This window comes from Salmo salar, chromosome ssa11, assembly GCF_905237065.1.
Source record: "Salmo salar chromosome ssa11, Ssal_v3.1, whole genome shotgun sequence".
NCBI lineage: Eukaryota > Metazoa > Chordata > Actinopteri > Salmoniformes > Salmonidae > Salmo > Salmo salar.
The window spans coordinates 7,699,738-7,723,053 of NC_059452.1; the positions used below are offsets into that span (position 1 = coordinate 7,699,738).

Genomic DNA, 23,316 nt, shown 5'->3' on the forward strand with positions numbered 1-23,316 from the left:
TCTCAATAGTCTAAAAGTGTCTTCCTTGCCTTCATCTTTGCCGATCTGAAAACGCACCACAGGTAAAGGCAGCATAAGATGTTTCAACTCAAACTTTATCCGTCACATGCTAAGTGTAGACCTTACCGTGAAGACGCGTTAAGAAAATATTTACCAAATAAACTGAAGTAAAAAAGAATAAAAAGTAACACAATAAAATAACAATAACGAGGCTATATACAGGGGGTACCGAGTCAATGTGCGGGGGTACAGGTTAGTTGGTAATTTGTACATGGAGGTAGGGGTGAAGTGACTATGCATAGATAATAAACAGCAAGTAGCAGCAGTGTAAAAAACAAATGGGGGGAGGGGTGGGGGGTGTCAATGTAAATAATTCGGTGGCCATTTGATTAATTGTTCAGCAGTCTTAGGGCTTTGGGTTAGAAGCTGTTAAGGAGCCTTTTGGTCCGAGACTTGGTGTTCCGGTACCTGGTGTTCCGGTACCACTTGCTGTGCGGTAGCAGAGAAAACAGTCTATGACTGGAGTCTCTGACAATTTTTTGGGCTTTCCTCTGACACCGCCTATTATATAGGTCCTGGATGGCAGGAAGCTTGGCCCCAGTGATGTACTGGGCCGTACGCACTATCCTCTGTAGTGCCTTGCGGTCGGATGCCGAGTAGTTGCTATACCAGGCGGCGATGCAACCGGTCATGATCCTCTCGATGGTGCAGCTGTAGATCTTTTGGAGGATCTGGGGACCCATGCCAAATCTTTTCAGTCTCCTGAGGGGGAAAAGGTGGTGTTGTGCCCTCTTCACGACTGTCATGGTGTGTTTGGACCATGATAATTCGTTGGTTACATGGACACCAAGGAGCCTGAAACTCTCAACTCGCTCCACTACAGTCCCGTCAATGTTAATGGGTCCTTTTCCTGTAGTCCACAATCAGCTCCTTTGTCTTGCTCACATTGAGAGAGAGGTTGTTGTCCTGGCACCACACTGCTAGGTCTCTGATCTCCTCCCTATAGGCTGTCTCATCATTGTCGGTGATCAGGCCTACCACTGTTGTCGTCAGCAAACTTAATGATGGTTTTGGAGTCGTGTTTGGCCACGCAGTCGTGGGTGAGCAGGTAGTACAGGAGGGGACTAAGTACACACCCCCGAGGGGCCCCAGTGTTGAGGATTAGCGTGGCTGATGTTGACTACCGATGCAGAGGGAGGTGTTTAGTCCCAGGGTCCTTAGCTTAGTGATGAGCTTCGTGGGCACTTTGGTGTTGAACGCTGAGCTGTAGTCGATGAACAGCGTTCTCACATAGGTGTTCCTTTTGTCCAGGTGGGAAAGGGCAGTGTGCAAATATGAAGGTAATAACATGAGGAAGCCCCTTTAGATTATCGAGATACACCACAAGGATGTTGTGGTCTCTCTCTATATTCTAATGGTTTACTGTCACCAATCACAGCAGCTGTCATCCTAACTGTCCCTCTCTGATTGGCTAACCAGGTGTTCCAGGAGGTCCAGTCCCTGGTGACATCCTGTATTGATGGCTTTAACGTGTGCATCTTCGCCTATGGACAGACGGGCTCAGGAAAGACCTACACCATGGAGGTATTCGTTGCTAATACACACACACACTTTCGCTCTCACTCCCTCTCTCTCATGGCTACAGGAGATAAATTAAGGTGAAAGAGAAATGAAGAGATGTGTTGTAGTGGTTGTTAATAGCAAATGTTTTGTCTGTCCTTTTCTCTAGGGTGTGGCCAAGGACCCGGGCATTAACCAGAGGGCTCTCAGACTGCTGTTCTCTGAGGTGACTGAGAAAGCACCCGACTGGGACTTCAAGATCACTGTTAGCATGGTGGAGATCTACAACGAAACCCTACGGTGAGAGGACACACACACCGGTGTAAGGTCGGACAGGGTTAGTGGGTTTGGATTTGAGTGCAGGTGCAAGTGCGGCCTTGCCTCAGGTCACGCAATGACAGAGGTGAAGCAAGCAATGTTGCCAGCAAATTTTCAGGGGAAGTTGCTAGAGGCAGGTCGATTTTGTTGCTAAATGGCGTTGTGATGTCATTGCGCGATGACGTCATTACGTAATAACGTGAAACTGCGTCATTACGTAGGATACACAATAACGTTACTCAAATTGACTGGCCTTCTCAGCGAAAAATATGATTTGACATCTGTTAGTTTAGAGTTGTTTGTTTATTAGCACATATTTTTATTTGTAAAAGTAATATAACACATTTATAACACATTTTATATGATCAGATATTTTTATTTTTAAACACAACACATTGAATTATTGAACAATTATACATTATTGAACAATTACATTTTATTTATTTTCTTTTTAACTACCGTAATTTCCGGACTATTGAGCGCACTTGAATATAAGCCGCACCCACTGAATTTTAAAAAAAGTATTATTTTGAACATAAATAAGCCGCACATGTCTATAAGCTGCAGGTGCCTACCGGTACATTGAAACAAATGAACTTTACACAGGCTTTAACGAATCACGGCTTGTAACAAAAATAAATAGGCTTTAACGAAACACGGCTTGTAACAAAAATAAAAAGGCTTTAACGAAACACGGTTTAAAATAAAAAAAATTAGCAGTAAACAGTAGCCTACCAAGAAAGTCATTGCTCCAGATCAAGCTCCCGTGCAGCAGCTCTATTTCCTTTTCCAACAGCCAGATCAATCGCCTTCAACTTGAAAGCTGCATCATATACATTTCTCTGTGTCTTTGCCATGATGAGGGTGACAAAATGACTACCGTAATCAGAATGATGGGAAGTTTGAGAGCGCTCGATTTAATCTAAACAGTAAACAAAAAAGTTGTTTGACCTTAACCCATTCGGCAATTTCATTGGTCTAATGAAAGCTTCATGCCGCCAAAAAACTGAGCACGTCACAGAATGTTTATTTATTTATTTATTTATTTATTTTTTGAAAGCGGGAAAAATCCATATATTAGCCGCATCATTGTTTAAGCCGCGAGGTTCAAAGCTTGCGAAAAAAGTAGCGGCTTATAGTCCGGAATTTACGGTAGTAAACCTACACATTCTGAACAATTATAGTTTTAAGCAGTGTATTGGTAGTTAGTTAACATGCTACCTAACTGATCAACAATTATAGGTACAAGCTAATAACAAGGTGTATGTATGTATGTATGTATGTGTGTGTGTGTATGTATGTGTGTGTGTATGTGTATATATATATGTGTGTATATATATATATATATATATATATATATATATATATATATATATATATATATATATATATATACCTTATTGAACAAGCAACTTAACTCAAATAATGTGTGCGCTAGGCATCTCTCTCCAGGTTGCTGTGCTGCTTGGCTGGCTAGCTGCTCAATGGTTTCCTCATATATTGCCACTGTTCTCGCTCACAGTGCCACCATCAGCTGTGTGTCTCCGCCAGTTCCAGAAAGTCCACTCCTTGCATACGTACTGTAAATATGATGAATCATAGATTGGCAAGGAAATCCTCTTCATCTTCACTGTCCAACTGCATTGTCACGCAGCTGGAACCAGCAGAAGAGGATGGAGTGGCCTTAAAGCTGTATGCCGTGGTGGCAAACTGCTGCAGAACTTCACTTGGTAGTTTATGCTGGTAACAGGTATCACCAGCCAGCTTCAGTCCGTACCGCACCGGGAGTATGGAGTTGAGAGCCTGCAGTGACAATCTATTTCTTAACTTTGACTTGACCACACTCATTTGGCCGAACAGCTGTTCAACCTCTGCATTTGAGTGTGGCAAGGTGAGGGTAGCGAGTGCAGCTTTGCACAGTTCTTCATAAGGATTTGACCCGGAAGAGTCCGTGTAGTTATTCACTTCACTCCAAAATGCTATTTTCAGTTGAGTCCCACCTAAACCGATGGGAAACAATTTTATCAATTGTTTGGGGCTGGTACCCCATTAGCTCAGCTACTTTAATCATTTCAGTGGTGCCTTTATTGTGCTTTAGCGTTTCCTTAACACTGAACAAGGCCATGTTTCGCAAGGCTTCAAGGTTGTCTGGGAGCCTTGCTTGCAGCTCCTTGCTTAAAGCAACAATGTAGTTGATGCACTGTCTCCGAAAGACCATTTTGTCCTCTGGCGCAAGACTGAGTTGGTGCACCGTGCTCTGGAAAAGGTACCGACGGTATGGTGATGGACTGAGATGTCCATCAATGGCATCCTTCAGGTCATCAATGTTTGCCATAGGGTTGACTACTCTGCTGCAAATTGATGTTAAGAGGTGTACCAGATTGTCCAAAAGCTTGAAAGGATCTGTTTGCTCTCCCTCAAATGACTTCACTGCAACTTGTACGTCGGACAGGATTGATTTCAACAATGTCAGGTAGACATAGTTGGTCTTGTCCATGTACATGGCGTGGAGCACATCTGCCATGTAGCAATGCTCACTGGCATTGGTCAGCTCAAAGTGGAGTTTCAGTTCTTCCCACTGGCTCAATATACAAGTTACCGCAGGCTCAATCGATAGCCAACGTGTGGCAAACACTTTGGTGATCTGCAGGGGTTTCTGGCCACAATTTAATGGTGGAGTACACTGCTTTGTACGATTGTTTCCCCGTTTTGGGGAAATGGAAAACCAGTTGTAGGTTTCCCTGATTTTAAGTACTCAACACTCCTAGGAATGGTTTCTTTGAATGCTGCACTGACAGCCAATTGTAAAGACTGGCACACACAGCGGATGAGTACCAAATTGATCAATGCACATTCTTCCTTTAACATCATGTGCACCCCGTTGTGCACCCCAGTCATCACGGACGCATTATCAGTGGCAATACCCTGAAGATTATCTTTTTTTTTAAGGTTACACTTCTCAAGAAACTCAACTACCGCCTTTGCTATTGATCTGGCATCGCCCCCTTCCAATTCAACCAGCCCGAGAAATGTGGACACAACGGTTCTTTTTTTAGCACTGAAATACCGAATCGCCGCACCCAGGTATTTAGGGACACTGACATCATTGGACTCATCCAAAAGGAGACTGAACTTCTCCTCCCCCACATTTGATGTCACCCTTTTGAGAAAATATGGAGCCAGTACTCCCCTAATCATTTCTGTGCACTTGGTGAGGTGCATTTGGAGGTTTGTTGCTGCCACAGAATCTGAAAAGGCAGCTTTGCAAGTCATACCCAAATGGTCGCATGCTAGCAGCGAACAATGCTCCGCAATGACCATTGCCATAGTAGCTTCTACACTTTTGCAGCTATCCACTTTCTTAACCAACTGTGGTAATGTAGGCTGCGTTGCGGGGTTGTACGGTTTTGATTTATTTATATGCTTTGCTTTAGCAAATGTCATACATTTTTGCAAGCATATCTGATTTGCAGTATGCACAGTATGCCCAACAATCATTACATTTTAGTCATTTAGCAGACGCTCTTATCCAGAGCGACTTACAGTAGTGAATGCATACAATTCATACATATATTTTTTTTTTCATCCCCAATTACTGGCTTCAGCCATCCTTTAAATTCAGGTACAGACTCCCACTCTTTTCTGTACTTCTGGCAGTACAGTTTTGATTGAGACATGTTGATTGATGTAAGTTCTGTTCAAGATCAAACATTCGTGACCAACTATATTCATTGGGTTTGTCTCGTCGACCGCATACTACTGCTGCTGCAGTCAGCCAACAATGATTTGCAATTTACTGAAATTGCTGCTGGCCTGATGCTGCCTGTGCACGAGCTGAGCGCCTGCTGCTGACATCACTCACAATGCACTTTTGCAGCCAGGCACGTGTGTTGTGACTGAGTGTGACGTGACAGAGGAAAATCGTTTTTTGTGTCATTTAGAGGGGAAATGCATTTTAGTGTTTGAGTCACTTTTCAAAGTTGCTAAAAGTTCCAAATACATTTAAAAAAATAGATACATTTGTTGCTAGGTGCTGTTTGGGAAAAAAAGTTGCCAGGGTAGTTTGAAAAGTTGCTAAATCTAGCAACAAAATTGCTAAATTGGCATCACTGGATGCAAGCGGTCACGTAGTTACAATACTTTATGAGAAGGCTTTTTAAGATCACGGCTGAAGCGTTATTTCATTGTAATTTAGACCTAAGCTGCCGTTTGACACAGTTCCTGTGTGTAAGCAATTCGAGTGCATGGGCCAGCAGTTATATAAAAGTGGATTATATTTAATGTCCTTGGTTCATCTGTTTTACACAAGCTCTTCTCCTCCCTCCCTCTATCTCTCCCTCTCTCTGTTGCGTAATCTTTGAACATCTGTGTGTCCTTTCTGCCAAAGCGTGATGGCAGGACTCACCACAAAAAGAGAATTGGAGGGGTGGAATGTCATAACGCATGAAAGAAGCAATTTTGACCCCACTTAGTTTGAGAGTCAACTACAGATTATCTTGATCGTTTTTGTTAATTTGAGCTATCTATGTATCTATCTAGTTATCCGTCTATCTTTCTATCTGCCAAATGTTGTTGGGGGATATCATAGGACAAATATCATATTATAACACCATACACCCAAAGTAGTGCCGTATGCGTATCATTTTAAGATTTTTAATTGTTTTTATTTGAGTGGGACAATCTTTGCGACTGTGCGTTGCTGTTTCCTGTAGGAACCTTTTGGGGGACAACCAGGGTGAGAAGCTGGACATCAAGATGAACCCAGATGGTAGCGGTCAGCTCTATGTGCCGGGCCTCACGGAGTTCACTGTCCAGAGCCCTGAGGATATCAACAGGGTGAGACCACCATTCTACTACTGCCACAGGACGTTGGGGTAGTTGGTGTGCTCTGATCTGCAATTAATTAATCACATTTTGTTCATATGGTGTTACTTACCAGTCACAAAGTGCCAAATGGTATTCCTGGCCTAAACTGCAAAGCAATACTTTTCCTTCAGTAGTGTTTTCCAAATAAATACAAAAGTGTAGAGAAAGCTGTTTTTGGGCGTTGTTTACAATCATGCGTCAGTTAATAAGATGTCTCCCACGGTTCTTTAAGCCTGAGGCTGAGTTCTCATCCTGAAATGTCTGTCAGAGCTCTCGTGTTCTCTGAACCAGTGGAATGTGCCCAAGCCTGGATTTGCCTCTAGTCTACAGATTAGTTGGTGTGTTAATGATTAAAATCTGCTGCTGTCCGTGTGTTCTGCCAAATGCATGAATGTGCAGATGACAGAGTAGTTATTCACGTCCTATGACCCCTGACCTGTGCTCTCTCTGTAGGTGTTTGAGCTGGGTCACATGAACAGGGCCACAGCCTGCACCAATCTGAACGAACACAGCTCCCGCTCTCACGCCCTCCTCATCATCACCGTAGCAGGCGTCAACTCCTCCACCGGGCACCGCACGCAAGGTGTACACACACACACACTTCCTTTACCGGACATCGCACACAAGGTACACACACACAGACACAGTCATTCAGGATGTTATCTCTGTACACCCTCTACTAGGTAAGCTGAACCTGGTTGACCTGGCTGGCTCAGAGCGGATTGCTAAGTCCGGGGCAGAGGGCAGCCGCCTGCGAGAGGCCCAGTGCATCAACAAGTCCCTGTCTGCCCTGGGTGACGTCATCAATGCGCTGCGGAGCCGACACTCCCACGTGCCCTTCAGGAACTCCCGGCTCACCTACCTGCTGTCTGACTCACTGAGCGGGGACAGCAAGACCCTGATGATGGTGCAGGTGAGAGAGGGTGGGGTACAGGAGAGTGTGAGAGGGATTGGGGAGGGAGAGAGGGGGTTGGGGGGTGGTTACAAATTAAATGTGTATATTAGCCTATAATAAAAACATCAATGCTAGCCTTCAGGCTAATATCAGAAGGTTTTTGCTCTAGGTGTCTCCCCTGGTCTGTAACATGAGTGAGTCGGTGTGCTCTCTGAAGTTTGCCCAACGGGTTCGGACCATCGAGCTGGGCAACGCCACCAGGAGACAATGGGAGAACTCCTCCACCACCTCCTCGCCCACCCACGACAGCGTGGAGGTAACCTACACACACACATCCTGGAGAGAGTGAGGGACGCACTCACAAATGAAATCTCACACGTGTGCTCGGTCAGCCCAGGCCTTTCGTCAAACCTTCCCCAGATCACTGAGCCTAATCTGGGGCATCAGGTTTCATTCTGTCCCTCTGTCCTTAAGGATCCAAGTCGAGATGAGGTTAGGCGGAGCGGAACACAAAGCAGTTGTTTTAGGAAAATCACTTTCTAGTAAAGAAGATCTAGTTGGCTCAGGATGTTTGAAAAGGTTATCTCCAAAAAGCCTCTGGGTCGTGTCATTTCATTTTAGCAAGACATGACACCCACCATCTCAGATTGTAATGAAATTGTTTCTGGTAGAAACAGATAAGAGTAGCATTTCTGCAACATTATTTTGTTGAAATATAATTTGATATCTGAAAAATTAAGGTAATTGATTGCACCCAAATTGGCCATATACATTTTTAAGATTCATATAATATTCAATAAATATTGTACCTAACATCCGATTTAGACCCCCCCCGCGCCCAAACCCAACAACGAGTATACAGTATCAATTCGCTATGTTTGACAAGTAGTATTGAGCCGTGGCCCGGCATATTGTTTATTCATCCTATGTAATCTATTCTCAGTGAATTTGGTGGTAGTTTTTATTTTTTTCTCCCCCTGTTCAGAGAAATTACTAATTGAAGTTATGTCCCATTCTACATCTTCATATTACCACGTTCTGACCACTAAATGGTGCAGAGATTTTACACGTTCAGGAAAGGTGACGAAAACGGTCTCTATTATGGACCATTCCTGGTGACCACTTAGTTATGATTAGTTATGCACTTTGTTCATTTAGGAGATCGTTTCAACAGGCACACTGCTTTCATCAGATGAAAACTGCTGAGTTAATGCCAGACAGAGCCTGCACTCAAATGCATAATAGATCCATCCAGTCTGGGTTTGAGAAGTGTTTACACCTGTATAGAAAGTGGAACTTGCAAGCTTGCAGCAGGGTCGTTCCGTTTCATTTCAGCAAGCCATGACACCCACCATCTCAGATTGTTCTGACACCATCTAGTGGTCAGAACATGGTAATGTCAGGTGTCAACATCATTTTATTTTCATTCATTTTGGAGTAGAATGTCCTTTTAAAAAGTCACCAGAACTTCTACATACAAATGATCTCGTGGAGTACCCTGAACCCACTAAGCAGGGGGACTGCAACTAGTCAAACTCGCATTTAAGTTGTCCTCTTTCCCTAAAAGCTTGATGGTCATGACTTTCTTACATGAAATGGGAGGTTAACTTGGCCCCAGACAATCGATCTGAGATCGACTTAAGTTTCAGTCATGGGATTTTGCTTTAACCCCTGACTGCAGTAGATGAGAGCGGAACGGAGAAACAATCGTAATCTAGTTGGACAGGATCCTTAGCGGAATGGGGTTGAATAAGGAACTTGAACTTTGGTATTGATATTTCTGTCATTTAACTTTGACCTTTCTGCAGCTGGACTCTCCCCCGGTGACTCCCGTGCCCCTCCCTATCTCCCGGGCCAGCAGTGCCGGCTCCACCCTCTCCGCCTCCTCCAAAACCCCCACCACACGACGGAGGTCTCAATCCCAGCTCTCTACAGGTAAATGTACACACACACACCCCTTAGTCCCAGGTCTCAACAGGTACACATGCCTCTCTGTCACCAAGAACCCTGGGACCCATCAATATACAATGACGATAACATGTGCACACCCTCCATACATACACACACACCACCTTATGCCACCATTATTGGGATGATAAAATATATATATATATTTAAAAAAACAAAGTGAGGTGTGAATGGTCAGGGTGAATCCGTTCACTCCTGTGTCCTGATCCTCTGGTCTGATTGATTGGTTTGCAGACAGGCTGTTAGGCAGAGCCAGCCCATTGGTGGGGGACGGTGGGCAGGTAGGTGGGGTTTATGCTGATTGGTCGCTTGGCATGGAAAGTAAATGCTCAGCATGGCATGGTGCCCTGTGCCCACCCGTGTCACCTGGTCAATGCCTACCTATCTAACACACCCCGCCTCTAACCCCAGGAAGTCGTGTGCGACTGTAAACTTTTTGTGTGGGTCTTGACCCTCTGTCTGTGTGTGAGAGAGACTGCAAGCTTTGTTTGTCTATCTGCAGATTCATGTGTGTGTGGGTAAAGGTGTCCATACATGTCTGTGGCTGTCTGGCAGTCTGTGATTTTGTCTGTGGCTGTCTGGCAGTTCTTATCGGTGATCTGTATATTGTATGATGTGAGGGTGTTTGTGTGTCTTGTCTATATGGATTTGTTGTGTGTGTGTGTGTGTGGAATCTGTGGATATCGCCTCTTCCTCTCCCCCATCTGTGCTGCTCTCTGGCTGGGTTGTAGTGAGACTTTATTAACACAGGGACACCACTCCCCACTATTCAGTTTCCTAAACCTATTACTCTTCCCTACAGGACGATTGAAACTGTCTGAAGGCTCCAATGGATCCAGAATGAACCCGGACCCAGTCAGCCATTGGGCCTTCTGAACAGGAGGGTGTTAAACCAGCACCTTGACCCACCAATAGGTTGTTCCCAAAGCAGAGAGTTTCTATCTCCTTCTGCTGATCTCACTCAGCCAATGGGTGAGAGAAACTGGACTAGACAGATTATCAGATTGAGAGAATGGTGACATTTAATTTATTGAGCTGTTTGAACAGCAGAGGGATGAAGAGGGGGATACGAACTTTGACCCTCATGTAAGGCCCATACCAAGACGCTGTCCCGATGCTCTAAAATGGCCTCCAAGTCTCCATTTCTTCATTACCACTGATAGCTGAAAGGAATGGATAGGTGTTTATTTTAGCCAGGACTGTTGTACAGCCCCCCCCCCATATCTTAACTACGTGTCCTCGTTTATACCCCTCAAGGAACACAACACACAGGACACACCTGTCTGTCTTCCACAGCTGACTAGGGGCCAAAGGGGAGGAGCACCTGAGAGTAACACAGGCCCCTGTCCTAAAAACAACTCTCATAAAGAAACCCTATACTCCTCACAGCCCAGAACAACTTGACCCTTCAACTGGGCCTGTGATCTATTCTCCCATTGGCCAATGTACTTCCTCTCCCCACCCCTCACAATAACGCCACACCCTTAGTGCTAACCACTCCCTTCGTCCCCTCATCCATTAACAGTATAGCTCTTCCAATCACAGTATTTCTGGGTAAAAATGCACTTTAAACGAGGCTGATATCTTCTTGATGTGTTTTATAACAATGCTCCAGTTACGGATTATGATAATATGCATATACAGTATATATCTGTGCGTTTGAGATTTTTTTTTATCCCTTTAGACTCCATTGTTTTTTTGGGGGGGGTTACAAGGGTTCCATCCTGGTCTCCTTCCACACTTTCTCCCCCTCATCCAATCAGGGTACTCTACAGATATGGAGCTGGGCTTCTTTTGCCCTGTAGGTCGCAAGCAATAAGAGACGTGAGTGCAGAGAGCGTTTAACTTCCTGTGTAGCCGTTCGTGTTTTAGATTAGATTTCTCCAGGGCAATAAAGAGCCGCCTCAGCACTGCATGGAAACGTTCATGTTGTCGTGTTTCTTGTACCGAGTGAATAAAGCTAGACGATTCAAACTCCCTGCCAGACAGGATATGCCATTCCTGTTATTGGATGCTGCCGGTTGAAGTTGCCCAGAGGCACAGATCTAGGATAAGTTTATTCTACCCAAATTCTAAGGTCATCAACACAAAACTGACCCTAGATCCACATCCAGGACAGCTTTATCCTACTCCCTATGGCTGACCACAAGCAACCAATGACAACGGAACAGACACTACTGCCCCTGAGGGAGTGATTAAGCTTGTGAACTGTGTTTGAAAATGCATTGTGTAAATAGGAATGCTTTGTACATTTTGATCGGCTGATCGATCAATACATATCAGCTAATCGACCGTGTGTCTTCAATATTAAACCAATGTTCCCTCCAATACCAGGATGTCCGAGGAACATTGAGGACACGCTGCATCGTGTTGGTTGTTGATGGGCATCTACTTGCTTTTGTCTTTGTTGTTGTAGAAACCTACTGCGGCAGTCTTGTTTTTGTACACCCTTTTTTTAATAAACACTCAATACGAAATGAAACTCTGCCTTCTTATGCTGTCTCTATAGAGCACAGGTCACTAACAGCTGTTTGTTGAAATACTCTGCTTTCTCGTGGTTATCTTTCATCACCGTTTATTAAAATGGTAGGTTGTATTACACCTACTCGGGACAATGCTCTTTGACCAACTGGTTCAGGATGGTTGCAGCCATAGCGTTGTATAGAGCAGGAGTTCCCAAACTTTTCCACTAGGGGGCCCCCACAAACGCCACTTCTAAATAGGGACAAGCACTGTTCACACCTCGTTGGTTTTGAGAATTTTTCAGGTTTAAAGCTTATTTCCTGCAATTCAACACATTGTCATATGGTGCAGTTTTAAAGCTAATTGTCTTGCAATTCTATACATTTTGCATTTGTGATATGAGTGACAAAAAATCTTTAGCTGGACATTTCTGATAACTTATAAAGAGCGCTTTAAGCTATGTGGCAGGTAGCCCAGCGGTTAAGATCATTGGTTCGAATCTCCGAGCTGTAAAATCTGTCGGTGCCCTTGAGCAAAGCATTTAATTGCTACTGTAAGTTGCTCTGGGTAAATGTATGCAATGAAAAGAACTGATAATGCACTACCCAATTTCAAAATGACACCTTGTGCATTCTACTACTACTCTTGAAAGTTCTGTTTAAAGCCAGACTGAGTTCTTGGTGGTTGTTTCTTCTCCTGCAGGTTGCATGGAGTCCAATTTGGTTAACAAAAAAATGTAACGCCTTATTTGATCGAATAGTCATTTCATACTGATTAGTAGGACACGTGACATCCCGGCAAAACTTTTTGAAATAAATCCTACAATCTCTGTTATTTTAAACCTAACCAAAAAGCTTTTTTTTTTCTCCCATGAATACTATGATGCCTGTTGTTGAAATGTATCTGCTAGAATGGTCCCGACTGCCTTCCAGTTTAAAACGTTAGAGTATCCATTAAATTGACCAGGTAATATCGAGGCCTTCACACTGGAGTGGTGGATAGACTAGCGCCTTTCAAACAGTACCTTCTCAAATAGCTAGAACAGTGCTTCTCTCTGGAGTGGAATTACACACATCTTAACAAGAGTTGTTCCTTTCAATTCCAGAAACATGCCTAAAACTAGACTTTATTTGAAAAACATTTTTTGCGTTAACAATACTTCCAAATAGTGCATCTAGGGTTGACATCTCAGGTACAGAATCTAGAGAGAATATTTAAATAGAAATCACTGTGCACCTGAACACAGGTATTGCAGCTTTTAAAGGCAATTTCTGATTGAGCCGACATATGGTGAATAGGATCTCCGCGTGAACATTGCTTTTTAAAAGCCGCACCGCCTATAACCCACGATCGGATTGAAACCTGGCCCTAGTCAGGTCTGTGTGTCATAGGTGTTTTGTGTGCGTGAGGAATTACGAATCGTGTGTGTGTGTTTCACATACAGATTAAGGAATCATAAGTGCCCAGTGTTTAAATAGGAGCCGAGTTCTAACATGGACTTCTATCCTGCCCGGTCTCTTGAGTCCACTGCTTCAGTTCATCCACACGCAGTGTGAATCTGTGATTGTCCCCCGATTTACCACTCAGGTGGATGACAGAATGCGTCTGTCAGTCAGACTTGAGTCCTCACAGCACAGTGCTCAGCCATTGAGGAATCTGTGCGTGTCACTAGTTGCATAGTCGACTGTCAGTAGTCCAGTGGAGCCATGAGCAGCTGCAGCTCTTTGAAGGCGCTGCCGTGGCGACCCACCTGGTCGGCCTTGTTCTTCACCAAGTCGCTGAGGTTCTTCAGCTGCTTGTAGCATGCCTTGCACTTCTGGTGGCTGGGCTCAAACACAAAAACCATTCATTCACAATATGCAATGGCCTGCCTCACTGTGGTAGAGTCTGAGCAATATTGGATGAATACAGAGCTAGAACCCTTAAAAAATGGTTCTTTAGTGATGGGTTGCATAGCGTAACTCTCCAGGACCAGGATTAGTGACCATTGCTTTAACACACACTACAGTTAGATGGAGCTGAAAACTCACCGTTCCTCCCGTGTTATATCCACTCCAACAGAAGGGGGTGCTGTCAGCGTGTCTGAGATGAGAGGCCAGAAACGCTTCAGGATCAGCTTCAGAGAGGTGCAACCCGTCTGCACGTAACTGACCACACGGGGAGAGAGAGATGGATTAATACACATTTACACACACACACTTGTTATCACTCATCTCTGCTGTCTCACCTCTCATACTTGCTTTGCAGCAGCTCTTCAATCTGGGGCAGGATAGAGGTACATAGGTCCAGTTTCCATAGCGACCTGGGGGACAGGTCAAATGACTTAATGTCACTTAAGAAGGGACATTCATGGTACTCTCACCAACACCAAGAGAGACAGTGAGTATACGCATGGCCTCCTCAGCCAAATAAGATCTGCACGTGTTTCCACTCACGGTTTGAGGTTAACGATGTTGAGGATGTCCACGACGATCGAGAGATCCTTCATCGAGACCGCAGAGTCCAAGGAGGTCTGAAGACAGAGCAGCAACCAATCACAATCACTCAAAAAACACCTAGAGGCAGCCAGTAACATCGCTCCATACTTGACGCCACAAACAGCTAATCAATCAAAACGGATTGTCCGTCGTTGTCAGAGTTTAACATTGAAAGTCAACTATTTATTTCAAGTGATGTTAACACTGCCTGAATCTTGAGCATGGGGTTAATGAGCAATGTGAACAGTGTGTGTTAAGTGCCATACCTTGACGTCCCCGCTGCCCCACACAGCTCTGATGGTGTCCAGGTTCTTGTGTCGGCTGGTGAGCATCACACACATGGTGTCATGGCCCTTTCTGATCTGAGCCAGAGCCTCGTCGTCACCCAGCACACTGGGTCGGTTGTTACGAGCAGGCTAGGACAGAGAGAGTTACAAACGTATATAACCTGGTAAATCCACCCACCTGTTGAATCATACCTAAACCTACATAAAGTTAGGTGTCAATTCCATTTCTGTGCGCATGTGTTAAAACCTATTTAAAAAAAAAGGTGGCCATCTTGTTTTTGTCGCGTACCTCAATATAAACTGGGTGACGATCATTTGAGTAAATTTAAACTGTACTGCTATGGTAGGTTCCACGTTGAGCTGATTTTCCATGTTGATATATATTAAATGACTTTGTGTTCCATTTCATTCTATACCCAGTTTATCTTATGGGGCTTGTGGTAGAGAAGAAAGTCTAAAGTTAAAGACAGTGGAGATGGCAGAGGTGTTCGGTGATGTCAGAGGCTAATAATAGAACTGTACTATTCCACTCTGATCTACTGGCGTCGGCAGTACAGTTTTGTTATTAATCATAAATACATTTGAATTTAACCATACAAATTGTGATGTCTTGAGTGAAATTTCTCCATGGGAAATGAAACAAACAAGATTGTGTTTGTGTGTGCTATGCATGTATATACACACTCACAGGAAGGAAATCTCCCACGTTGAGTCCTATTGGTTCATTCCTGGAGGAGAGGATGACGCTGGGCTGGGGTTTGGCCTTCGCCATAGCAACGACCGGTGGGGGGGCTGGGTGGGGTGCAGGGGGGTGGTTAGTCGGCGGTCGTGCGGTTACCGCTGGGATGGGACAGGGTGCAGTGGCGACCACGGTAGGCTCCACCCTCAGGACCGGAGTGGACGATGCCACTGGAAGGTTCTTCAACTGGCCGGGCTGCAGTTACACACACACACACACATTAAAAACAAATCTAACTTATTTACATAGAAAAACTCACACAGACCGAGACAATCCCACATTCACACTCGACCATTACAAAGACATATCAGTCACACATACAACAGTACAGCTGTACAGTACAAACCTGCTGTCTGTCAGACATAGGAGTCATGAACTCCACCAGCCCTTGGTTAGCCCTCACCACAAAACTCTCTGAGAAAAAGAGAAGAGGGAGAGAGAGAACTTGAATACGAGTGCCGGAGTCCGGTGAAGCGGACCCAACATGCCCCTTGACGATGGGGGTTCGAGCCCCAGCTCGACCGACTGTCTGTGCCCTTCCTTTCTTTATCATCTCCATTACATGTCTCCCATTCTGTTCTTCTACGTAATAAATAATAAAATACAACAACAAAAAGGACTTGTAATATGAAACTCAGGACAGCAACACATCTTATACACACACACACAACAGATCAATGTGATAGCTTTATCACAAACACAAATGTAATACTGCTCACACTAACGGCTTGACAGAAGGGACTCACCATCTTCTAAGGGGGCAGGGAAGGGCTCACTCTTTGGGGGGGTGCGAGCTGGAAGGGGGGAAACAAGGAGACTTTTAGTATGAAATTCAAGAATGATTAAGACACTGCTAGATGTTAATGTAGTAATACATGCATTCTGCTGTTAGTGTGAACACTGAATAGATAGCAATAAAACGTAAGGTGTAATATCAGCCTACAGATGGCGCTCTTTGGCTGGAAGATCTCTTTGTAGTCCTCGGGGTTACGGATCTCGGCAGAGGACTCCTTCTCGTCCTCGCTGCTGGGGCTCCTCCTCTCCCCCTCGGGACTGCGCCGGTCTGACTCAGAACTCTGCTTTACCCTGGAAGAGCACACCCCCAATTAGTCTGCTTACTGATACAACGTAAACTAATGGATGCGGTTTTGATGCAGTATTTGCTATATAACATAATGCCATTTAGCAGCGTGGATACATTTCATATATGGGTGGTCCCAGGAATGGAAGCCGCCTGGCATTGCAAGCGGCATCCTCTACCAACTCTCCTACAGTGGACGATTTCAATCAACTCATAGGGGATTTTGTCGAAACAGATTCTGTAGCATATAGGGCCAAATACTAAATCTGAGTTAAGCGTGCCTAGCTCACATTAGGGATAGGATTCGCTCCATAGGCAGTAGGACAGCGGCGTTTGGAAGTGGGCAGTACCTCTGTGTGCTGCAGGTGGTCAGGGGTCGGTCGTAGTTGCGTCGCAGCGTGGATCCTTTCGGGGAGGGCTCCGTGAGCGGCTGGTCGTCCTGGATTACGCCTTGGATCACAGAGCCAGACTTCTTCACCCGCGTCAGATCCACCACGTAGGACGAAACATTAGCCAGATTGTACGACACGCCAATCTTGGAGAGAGAGATGAGAGGGGGGAGGAGAAACAGTAGAGCTAAAAAACACAAGGGGTTGGCTATTGGTAATACTAATAGCAACAGTAACAGTTCCAGTGACAGTAATAAATGTAAAACTGGCCTGCTGACGCCACAGAACTACATAAAGAATCCCTAATAGTCATTTAATAAGATCCCGATGGCTCTCACACGCACACACACACAAGAAAGGTTGCAGTAACACAGTAGTTACGTAGTAATAGTAACATTAAAAGTAACCCCCCCCCAACAACAACAAAAACACACACTAACATTCGCACTTGTCTTTTCCTACTAGCACTGACTTTGCTGATGACTATTTTGAGGAAAAACGTACTTACAATGACTGAAAAGTGGTTGTCTCACCTAGCTATCTTAAGATGAATGCACTAACTAAGTCGTTCTGGATAAGTGTCTGCTAAATGACTCCAATGTAAAATATTTAAAAGTAATGTCATGCTCACACACCAGCTGGTGGTTGCAGATAGCCAGGTCTGCCACCTTGCCCCAGCCCACTGGCACCACATCAAAGCAGCGGTCGGGCTCCCAGCCATACACACGGAGAGAGTCCACAGCTCCACTGTACAGACAGCAGCCATCCAGGTTAAAGGCCAGACACCTGGAGAGAGAAATGGGGGAGAGGAAAAAGGATGTAGGGATAGTTTATATACACGCTATAGAATGTTAGTTGCATCTGAACTTCTAATATCGTGGTGTCCCGCCAACCACACTTGTTAGTAGCGAAGGTAGCCCTCACCTGACTGGTCCCATCTCTCCCTCTGAAGAGCCAATCATCTTGAACTTTTCCAGATCCCACAGTTTGATGGTCCTATAGGGAACAGACATACACACACAGATAAGAGCTGTGATGAAGCCAGTGGAAATCACAGCCATCCTTAAGGCATTCCACTTTAGTAATACATATTTATTTACTATTTTTCACCCCAGAGTGTGTGGATACAATACCTGTCAGAGCTGCCTGATGCTAGCAGATACTCGTTGGGGTGGAACTGGATGATGTTGATGGCTCCGGTGTGTGCTGTAAACTCTGTGATCATCTTCCCTGCAGTCAGGTCCCACAGCTAGGACACACAGGTCAAAGGTCAATATGAGTTCCTGACTGGCACAGCTAGGAATATTTTGATGTTGCCCTTAAGAATCAAGTAAGCTGATCCCCGATCTGGGCCTATAGAAGGAGAACGTCTATGCAGAGGGGTATACTACAAAGCAGGACCAATGAGTTAGTTAGCCAGCTGACTATGATAAACAACCAGAAATAACTATAGATTTTCTGGTTCATTAAAAAAGTTAAACTTAGATATGTGTTTTTGGTTGTTGAGTCAATTAGGACATGCCCATTTCAAGCTTATTTTCCAAAAAAAGTTATGTCAGAATACTTAGCCAAGTTAGCTGGCTAACTCATTAAAATCCTGCTTTGTAGAAAACCCCTCTGAACATAAGGATGAGAGTATACAATAGGGCTCTGCAACCCAGTTCCTGGAGAGCTGCCGTCCTGTAGGTTTTCGCTCAAGACCCAGTTGTAACAAACCTGATTCAGCTTATCAACCAGCTAATTATTAGAATCAGTTGCGCTAGATTAGGGTTGGAGCGAAAACCTACAGGACGGCAGCTCTCCAGGAACTGGGTTGGAGAGCCCTGGTTTACTGACCAGTCATGTGAGATGAGAAACATGTGAAAGCAAGCTTCTGACAATGTGCAGGTGGGTTCATACCTTGATGGTGCTGTCATCACTAGCAGAGGCCAACCATTTCCCATCTGGACTGAAGGCCAGGCACCTCACTGCCTGAGTGTGACCCTGCACAAGCACATTATGCCATATGAAATTGATATATAAACACCGGGCCCCCTACTCCTGTCCAGACGCTCAGTCCCCAGCCCCTCCTCCCCAGGCCAGACAAGATAGTGTTTACCGTCTCACTGTAATGCCTGGCTTAGTCTTGGTGCCAGACATAGACACACAGCAATTAGTGCCGATTAGCAGACCCACTCCCAACATAATCAGCCAGCAGGCCGCTCACAGACAGTGTGTGTGTGTGTGGGGGGGGGGGCTTTAGCCGATAACTAACCTTGGTTCTCTTCAGTTGGGTATAAATTATACACAGGCACAAGTCTTACCTTGTACCTGAACACACAGCCCTTTCTCCGTACATCCCACAGCTGAAAGAGAAAAACTCTGTTTAAGCACAATATCACATACCAATCCACATACAGTACCAGTCAAAAGTTTGGACACACCTATTCATTCAAGGGCTTTTCTTTATTATGATAATTTTCTACATTGTAGAATAATAGTGAAGACATCCAAACTATGAAATAACACATATGGAATTATGTAGTAGCCAAAAAAAGTCTTAAACAAATCTAAATATATTTTAGATTCTTCAAAGTAGCCACCCTTTGCCTTGATGACAGCTTTGCACATGCTTGGCATTCTCTCAACCAGCTTCACCTGGAATGCTTTTCCAACAGTCTTGAAGGAGTTCCCGCATATGCTGAGCACTTGTTGGCTGCTTTTCCTTCACTCTGCAGTCCAACTCATCCCAAACCATCTCAATTGGGTTGAGGTCAGGTGATTATGGAGGCCAAGTCATCTGATGCCGCACCATCACTCTCCTTCTTGGTCAAATAGCCCTTACACAGCCTGGAGGTGTGTTTTGGGTCATTGTCCTATTGAAAAACAAATTATAGTCCCACTAAGCACAAACCAGATAGGATGGCGTATCGCTGCAGAATGCTGTGGTAGCCATGGTGGTTAAGTGTGCCTTGAATTCTAAATAAATCACAGACAGTGTCACCACCAAAGCACCATCATACCTCCTCCTCCATGCTTCACTGTGGGAACTACATATGCAGAGACCGTCCGTTCACCTACTCTTCGTCTCACAAAGACATGGCAGTTGGAACCAAAAATCTCAAATTTGAACTCATCAGACCAAAAGGACAGATTTCCACCGGTCTAATTTCCATTGCTCGTGTTTCTTGGCCCAAGCAAGTCTCTTCTTCTTACTGGTGTCCTTTAGTAGTGGTGGTTTCATTGCAATAATTCAACCATGAAGGCCTGATTCACGCAGTCTCCTCTGAACAACTGTTGTTTCCCTTTGCTTATTTGAGCAGTTCTTGACAAAATATGGAATTTAAAAAAAATAGGGCTATCTTCTATATACCACCCCTACCTTGTCACAACACAACTGATTGGCTCCAATGCATTAAGACGGAAAGAAATTCCACAAATTAACTTTAAACAAGGCACACCTGTTAATTGAAATGAATTCCAGGTGACTACCTCATGAAGCTGGTTGAGAGAATGCCAAAAATGTGCAAAGCTGTCATCAAGGAAAACATATTTGAAAAATCTCAAATATATTTTGATTAACACTTTTTCGTTTACTACATAGTTCCATATGTGTTATTTCATAGTGTTGATGTCTTCACTATTATTCTGCAATGTAGAAAATAGTAAAAATAAAGACAAACCCTGGAATGAGTAGGTGTGTCCAAACTTTTGACTGGTACTGTACATAGTAGAGTTCTTAACAACACTCAATCATGCAGCACACATACGCACCTTGATGTTGGTGTCCATGGAACCAGATGCCAGGTATTCCCCAAACGGGTGGAAGTCCAAGCTACAGATATTGGCCTTGTGTCCCATTAGAGTTCTTAGGACTGGGATAAGATAGCAAAACATTGTTATGGCATTCTCAGAACTGGTAGCTTAGGTCTAGTTGATTCTAGTAGAAACATCTCCACATCCCACATGCCTAACCTCCCCATACACACAATATATAGGAGAAATGCAGTCTCACTCTTTGCAGCCTCCAGGTCCCACACGCGCAGTGATCCGGACTGTGAGCCAGCCACCACCTGCTCCTCAGAGTTATTAAACTTCACACACTCTACTGGGTTATTATGGCCTGTCAAACTCTGAGAAAGAGACAGGGAGAGAGGGAAAGAGAAAGGGAGAGGGGACGGGAAGGTGGGAGAGAGGTGGAAATACAAGTTTTAGTTACAGGCAGCAGAAATAAGCAGAGATCAAACTGTACACACACACTTCTTCCCTAAAGGTCTGACTAGTCTGTACCATGATGCAGTTGGGTTTGCTGACTGCCCAGATGTTGACTCGGCAGTCCTCTCCCCCAGTGGCTAGCAGACGGCCTGAGTTCTTCCCCAGGGCCAGACACGCCACACTACTGGAGTGGGCTACAATCTCCTCTGGAACAAAAAAAACAATCCACAACACACCAGGATTAACCTCTGGGTCCATGAAACCAATAAGATTGGGGTCTGGAAAGGGTGAGTGAAATGGAGACTACTCACGTAATCTCCATGATGTTTTGGTTGTGTTGGCCACAGCCATGGTGATTCTTGGGCATCCAACACTCAAAGGAGTGTTATTATTCACACAGAGCGAACTGCGTCAGGTGTGTTGACTGTATGATGAGACCTTTAGCTTCTCTCCAATGAAAGAACAAGAGGCAAAGGGGAAATACTTTGTATGACAAATTGTTGATGGTGGCAGAAGAGACATATAAAATGTGAACTTCATGCTTCATGTCCCCTGTTGGCTTCGCTTGAAGCTGAGGGAGGATGCAAACAAAATAGAAACTGTTTAAACCAGCTAATTATTACACGATAGATAGTCGAATCTACGCTATTGGGGTTAGCAAACTGGTTCGCTAGCAGGCTGTTAACTTAGCTAGCTAACGTTAGCTGGCTATGTACTGTTAACTAGCTTAAACGAAACAAACAAAAGTTATTTCGGGCTGCAATTTAGGCAAATGTCATACCTAGCTAACAGGCATGACTAAGGCAGCTAGTAAACGCCATTTCGATGGTTAAACAGTTTGCTTGAACTTTATTAGCTAGCTACTAGCTAGCTAAATTAGCATAACTTGCTAACGTTAACAGCTCAATTAGCTAGCTACTTAGATTGCTCGTCCTGGGCAGGGCAAAATATAATACAGAACATACCTGCATTTTAAGCTAACTGCCACCAGACTATCTCTAGCTATGATTGGTGAAAAGAGAATGGTTAAGACCGAAATCAGTAGCTAGCTAGTTGATGCCAACTACTAATCTGCTTTCTGTCTGGCTCCTTCAGTCCTTGTTGTTGATATCATGTTAGTGTGGCTGCTTGCGACCCAGTCTACACTTGCAGCTTAGCAACTGGGCCTTCGATGAGATCACTTATTTACTTCCGGATGTTCAGGGGACACATGACTACTCAAAACCCGCACACAAAGCCTGAAAACTTGCCCATTTTTTCCAGCAGCAATATAACAGTTGCCACATTTAGAAAATAAACACTTTTCCCATAACGTTGTCGAGGAACTTATGAATATCGACGAAATAATAAAAAAATCCATCAAAATAATCATTTTTGGCAGCTAACGTGACTAATAAAGGAATTTGAATATGTCGCAAGAGAAAAGATAATTCGCTCTTATTTTAAACTCGCCACATCGTTTTCCGTCAGTCGATGTCGATTTAACTCCCGAGTGGCGCACCGGTCTAAGGCACTGCATCTCAGTGCAAGAGGCGTCACCATAGACCCTGGTTCGATACCCTGGTTCGATGTATCACAACAGGCGGAGTTTTGGGAGTCCCATAGGGCTGCGCACAACTGGCCCAGCGCCGTCCGGGTTAAGGTTTGTCCATGGTAGGCCGTGATTTGAAGTAAGAATTTGTTCTGAACTGACTTGCCTAGTTAAATAAAGATTCAATAAAATAAATAACTATTCATTGTAAAAAAAAAATAATAATACCTTATGTGCATAACTATGGATAAATCCGACAGGAGAGTTTGAGGGAAGAAAGTTGGACAGAGGATCTCGAAATCTCTGTACAAGAAACACTTGGCTAACCTTCAAAAGAATGTTAGGCTATTTTCTGGCAATTGTGCCATTATTGTATGCCTGATGTTAAGACTACAAACCATTAGAAATTGCCAATTTGTAAGGTTGACTTGTAATTTCAATAGGCATAGGCTAGGCCTACTAAAATCTGGCTTTATGGTTGTAATTAAACTTTGCCATGGTTTGGTTAGCTACAGTGGAAAGAAAAAGTATGTGAACCCTTTGGAATT

The 23,316-nt window shown here is 44.3% G+C and overlaps 2 protein-coding genes across 13 annotated transcripts in view; one reads left to right on the forward strand and one right to left on the reverse strand.

Annotated features, from left to right (window-relative positions):
* LOC106561914 (kinesin-like protein KIFC3) overlaps positions 1-12,089 on the forward strand; it is a 67,146-nt gene extending 55,057 nt beyond the window's left edge. For 11 of the 12 annotated variants that reach the window (XM_014126281.2, XM_014126273.2, XM_014126275.2 and 8 more), the window contains 8 exons: positions 1,480-1,584; positions 1,730-1,860; positions 6,591-6,714; positions 7,198-7,327; positions 7,428-7,657; positions 7,809-7,955; positions 9,448-9,574; positions 10,410-12,089. In XM_014126281.2, the coding sequence (XP_013981756.1) occupies positions 1,480-1,584; positions 1,730-1,860; positions 6,591-6,714; positions 7,198-7,327; positions 7,428-7,657; positions 7,809-7,955; positions 9,448-9,574; positions 10,410-10,483 (1,068 nt within the window). In that variant the 3' untranslated portion in view covers positions 10,484-12,089. Of the gene's footprint in view, positions 1-1,479; positions 1,585-1,729; positions 1,861-6,590; positions 6,715-7,197; positions 7,328-7,427; positions 7,658-7,808; positions 7,956-9,447; positions 9,575-9,841; positions 9,889-10,409 lie in introns of all 12 variants that reach the window. The other variant, XM_014126274.2, reaches the window with a different exon arrangement.
* A 1,070-nt stretch (positions 12,090-13,159) lies between these two features.
* Positions 13,160-22,823, reverse strand: LOC106561915 (katanin p80 WD40 repeat-containing subunit B1). The gene is made up of 20 exons (XM_014126284.2): positions 22,203-22,823; positions 21,549-21,681; positions 21,313-21,443; positions 21,038-21,155; positions 20,797-20,897; positions 19,347-19,388; positions 18,943-19,026; positions 18,177-18,292; positions 17,968-18,039; positions 17,679-17,829; positions 17,005-17,189; positions 16,517-16,659; positions 16,320-16,367; positions 15,920-15,987; positions 15,523-15,768; positions 14,814-14,963; positions 14,506-14,582; positions 14,298-14,372; positions 14,101-14,217; positions 13,160-13,893 (listed from the first exon to the last, which is right to left on the reverse strand). The coding sequence occupies exons 2-20, from the start codon at positions 21,586-21,588 to the stop codon at positions 13,758-13,760; spliced, it is 2,100 nt and encodes a 699-aa protein (XP_013981759.1). The 5' UTR covers positions 21,589-21,681; positions 22,203-22,823; the 3' UTR covers positions 13,160-13,757.
* Between the last annotated feature and the right edge of the window lie 493 nt (positions 22,824-23,316).

Bases quoted from the DNA above. Each gene is read 5' to 3' on its own strand.
- LOC106561915 (XM_014126284.2), bottom strand. From the start codon at position 21,588: ATGGCTGTGGCCAACACAACCAAAACATCATGGAGATTAC. The intron at 21,444-21,548 runs GTGAGTAGTCTC...TTTTTGTTCCAG, and splicing joins CAAAACATCATGGAGATTAC to AGGAGATTGTAGCCCACTCC. The intron at 14,964-15,522 runs GTGAGTGTGTAT...TCTCTGTCCTAG, and splicing joins ACGTGGGAGATTTCCTTCCT to CCTGCTCGTAACAACCGACC.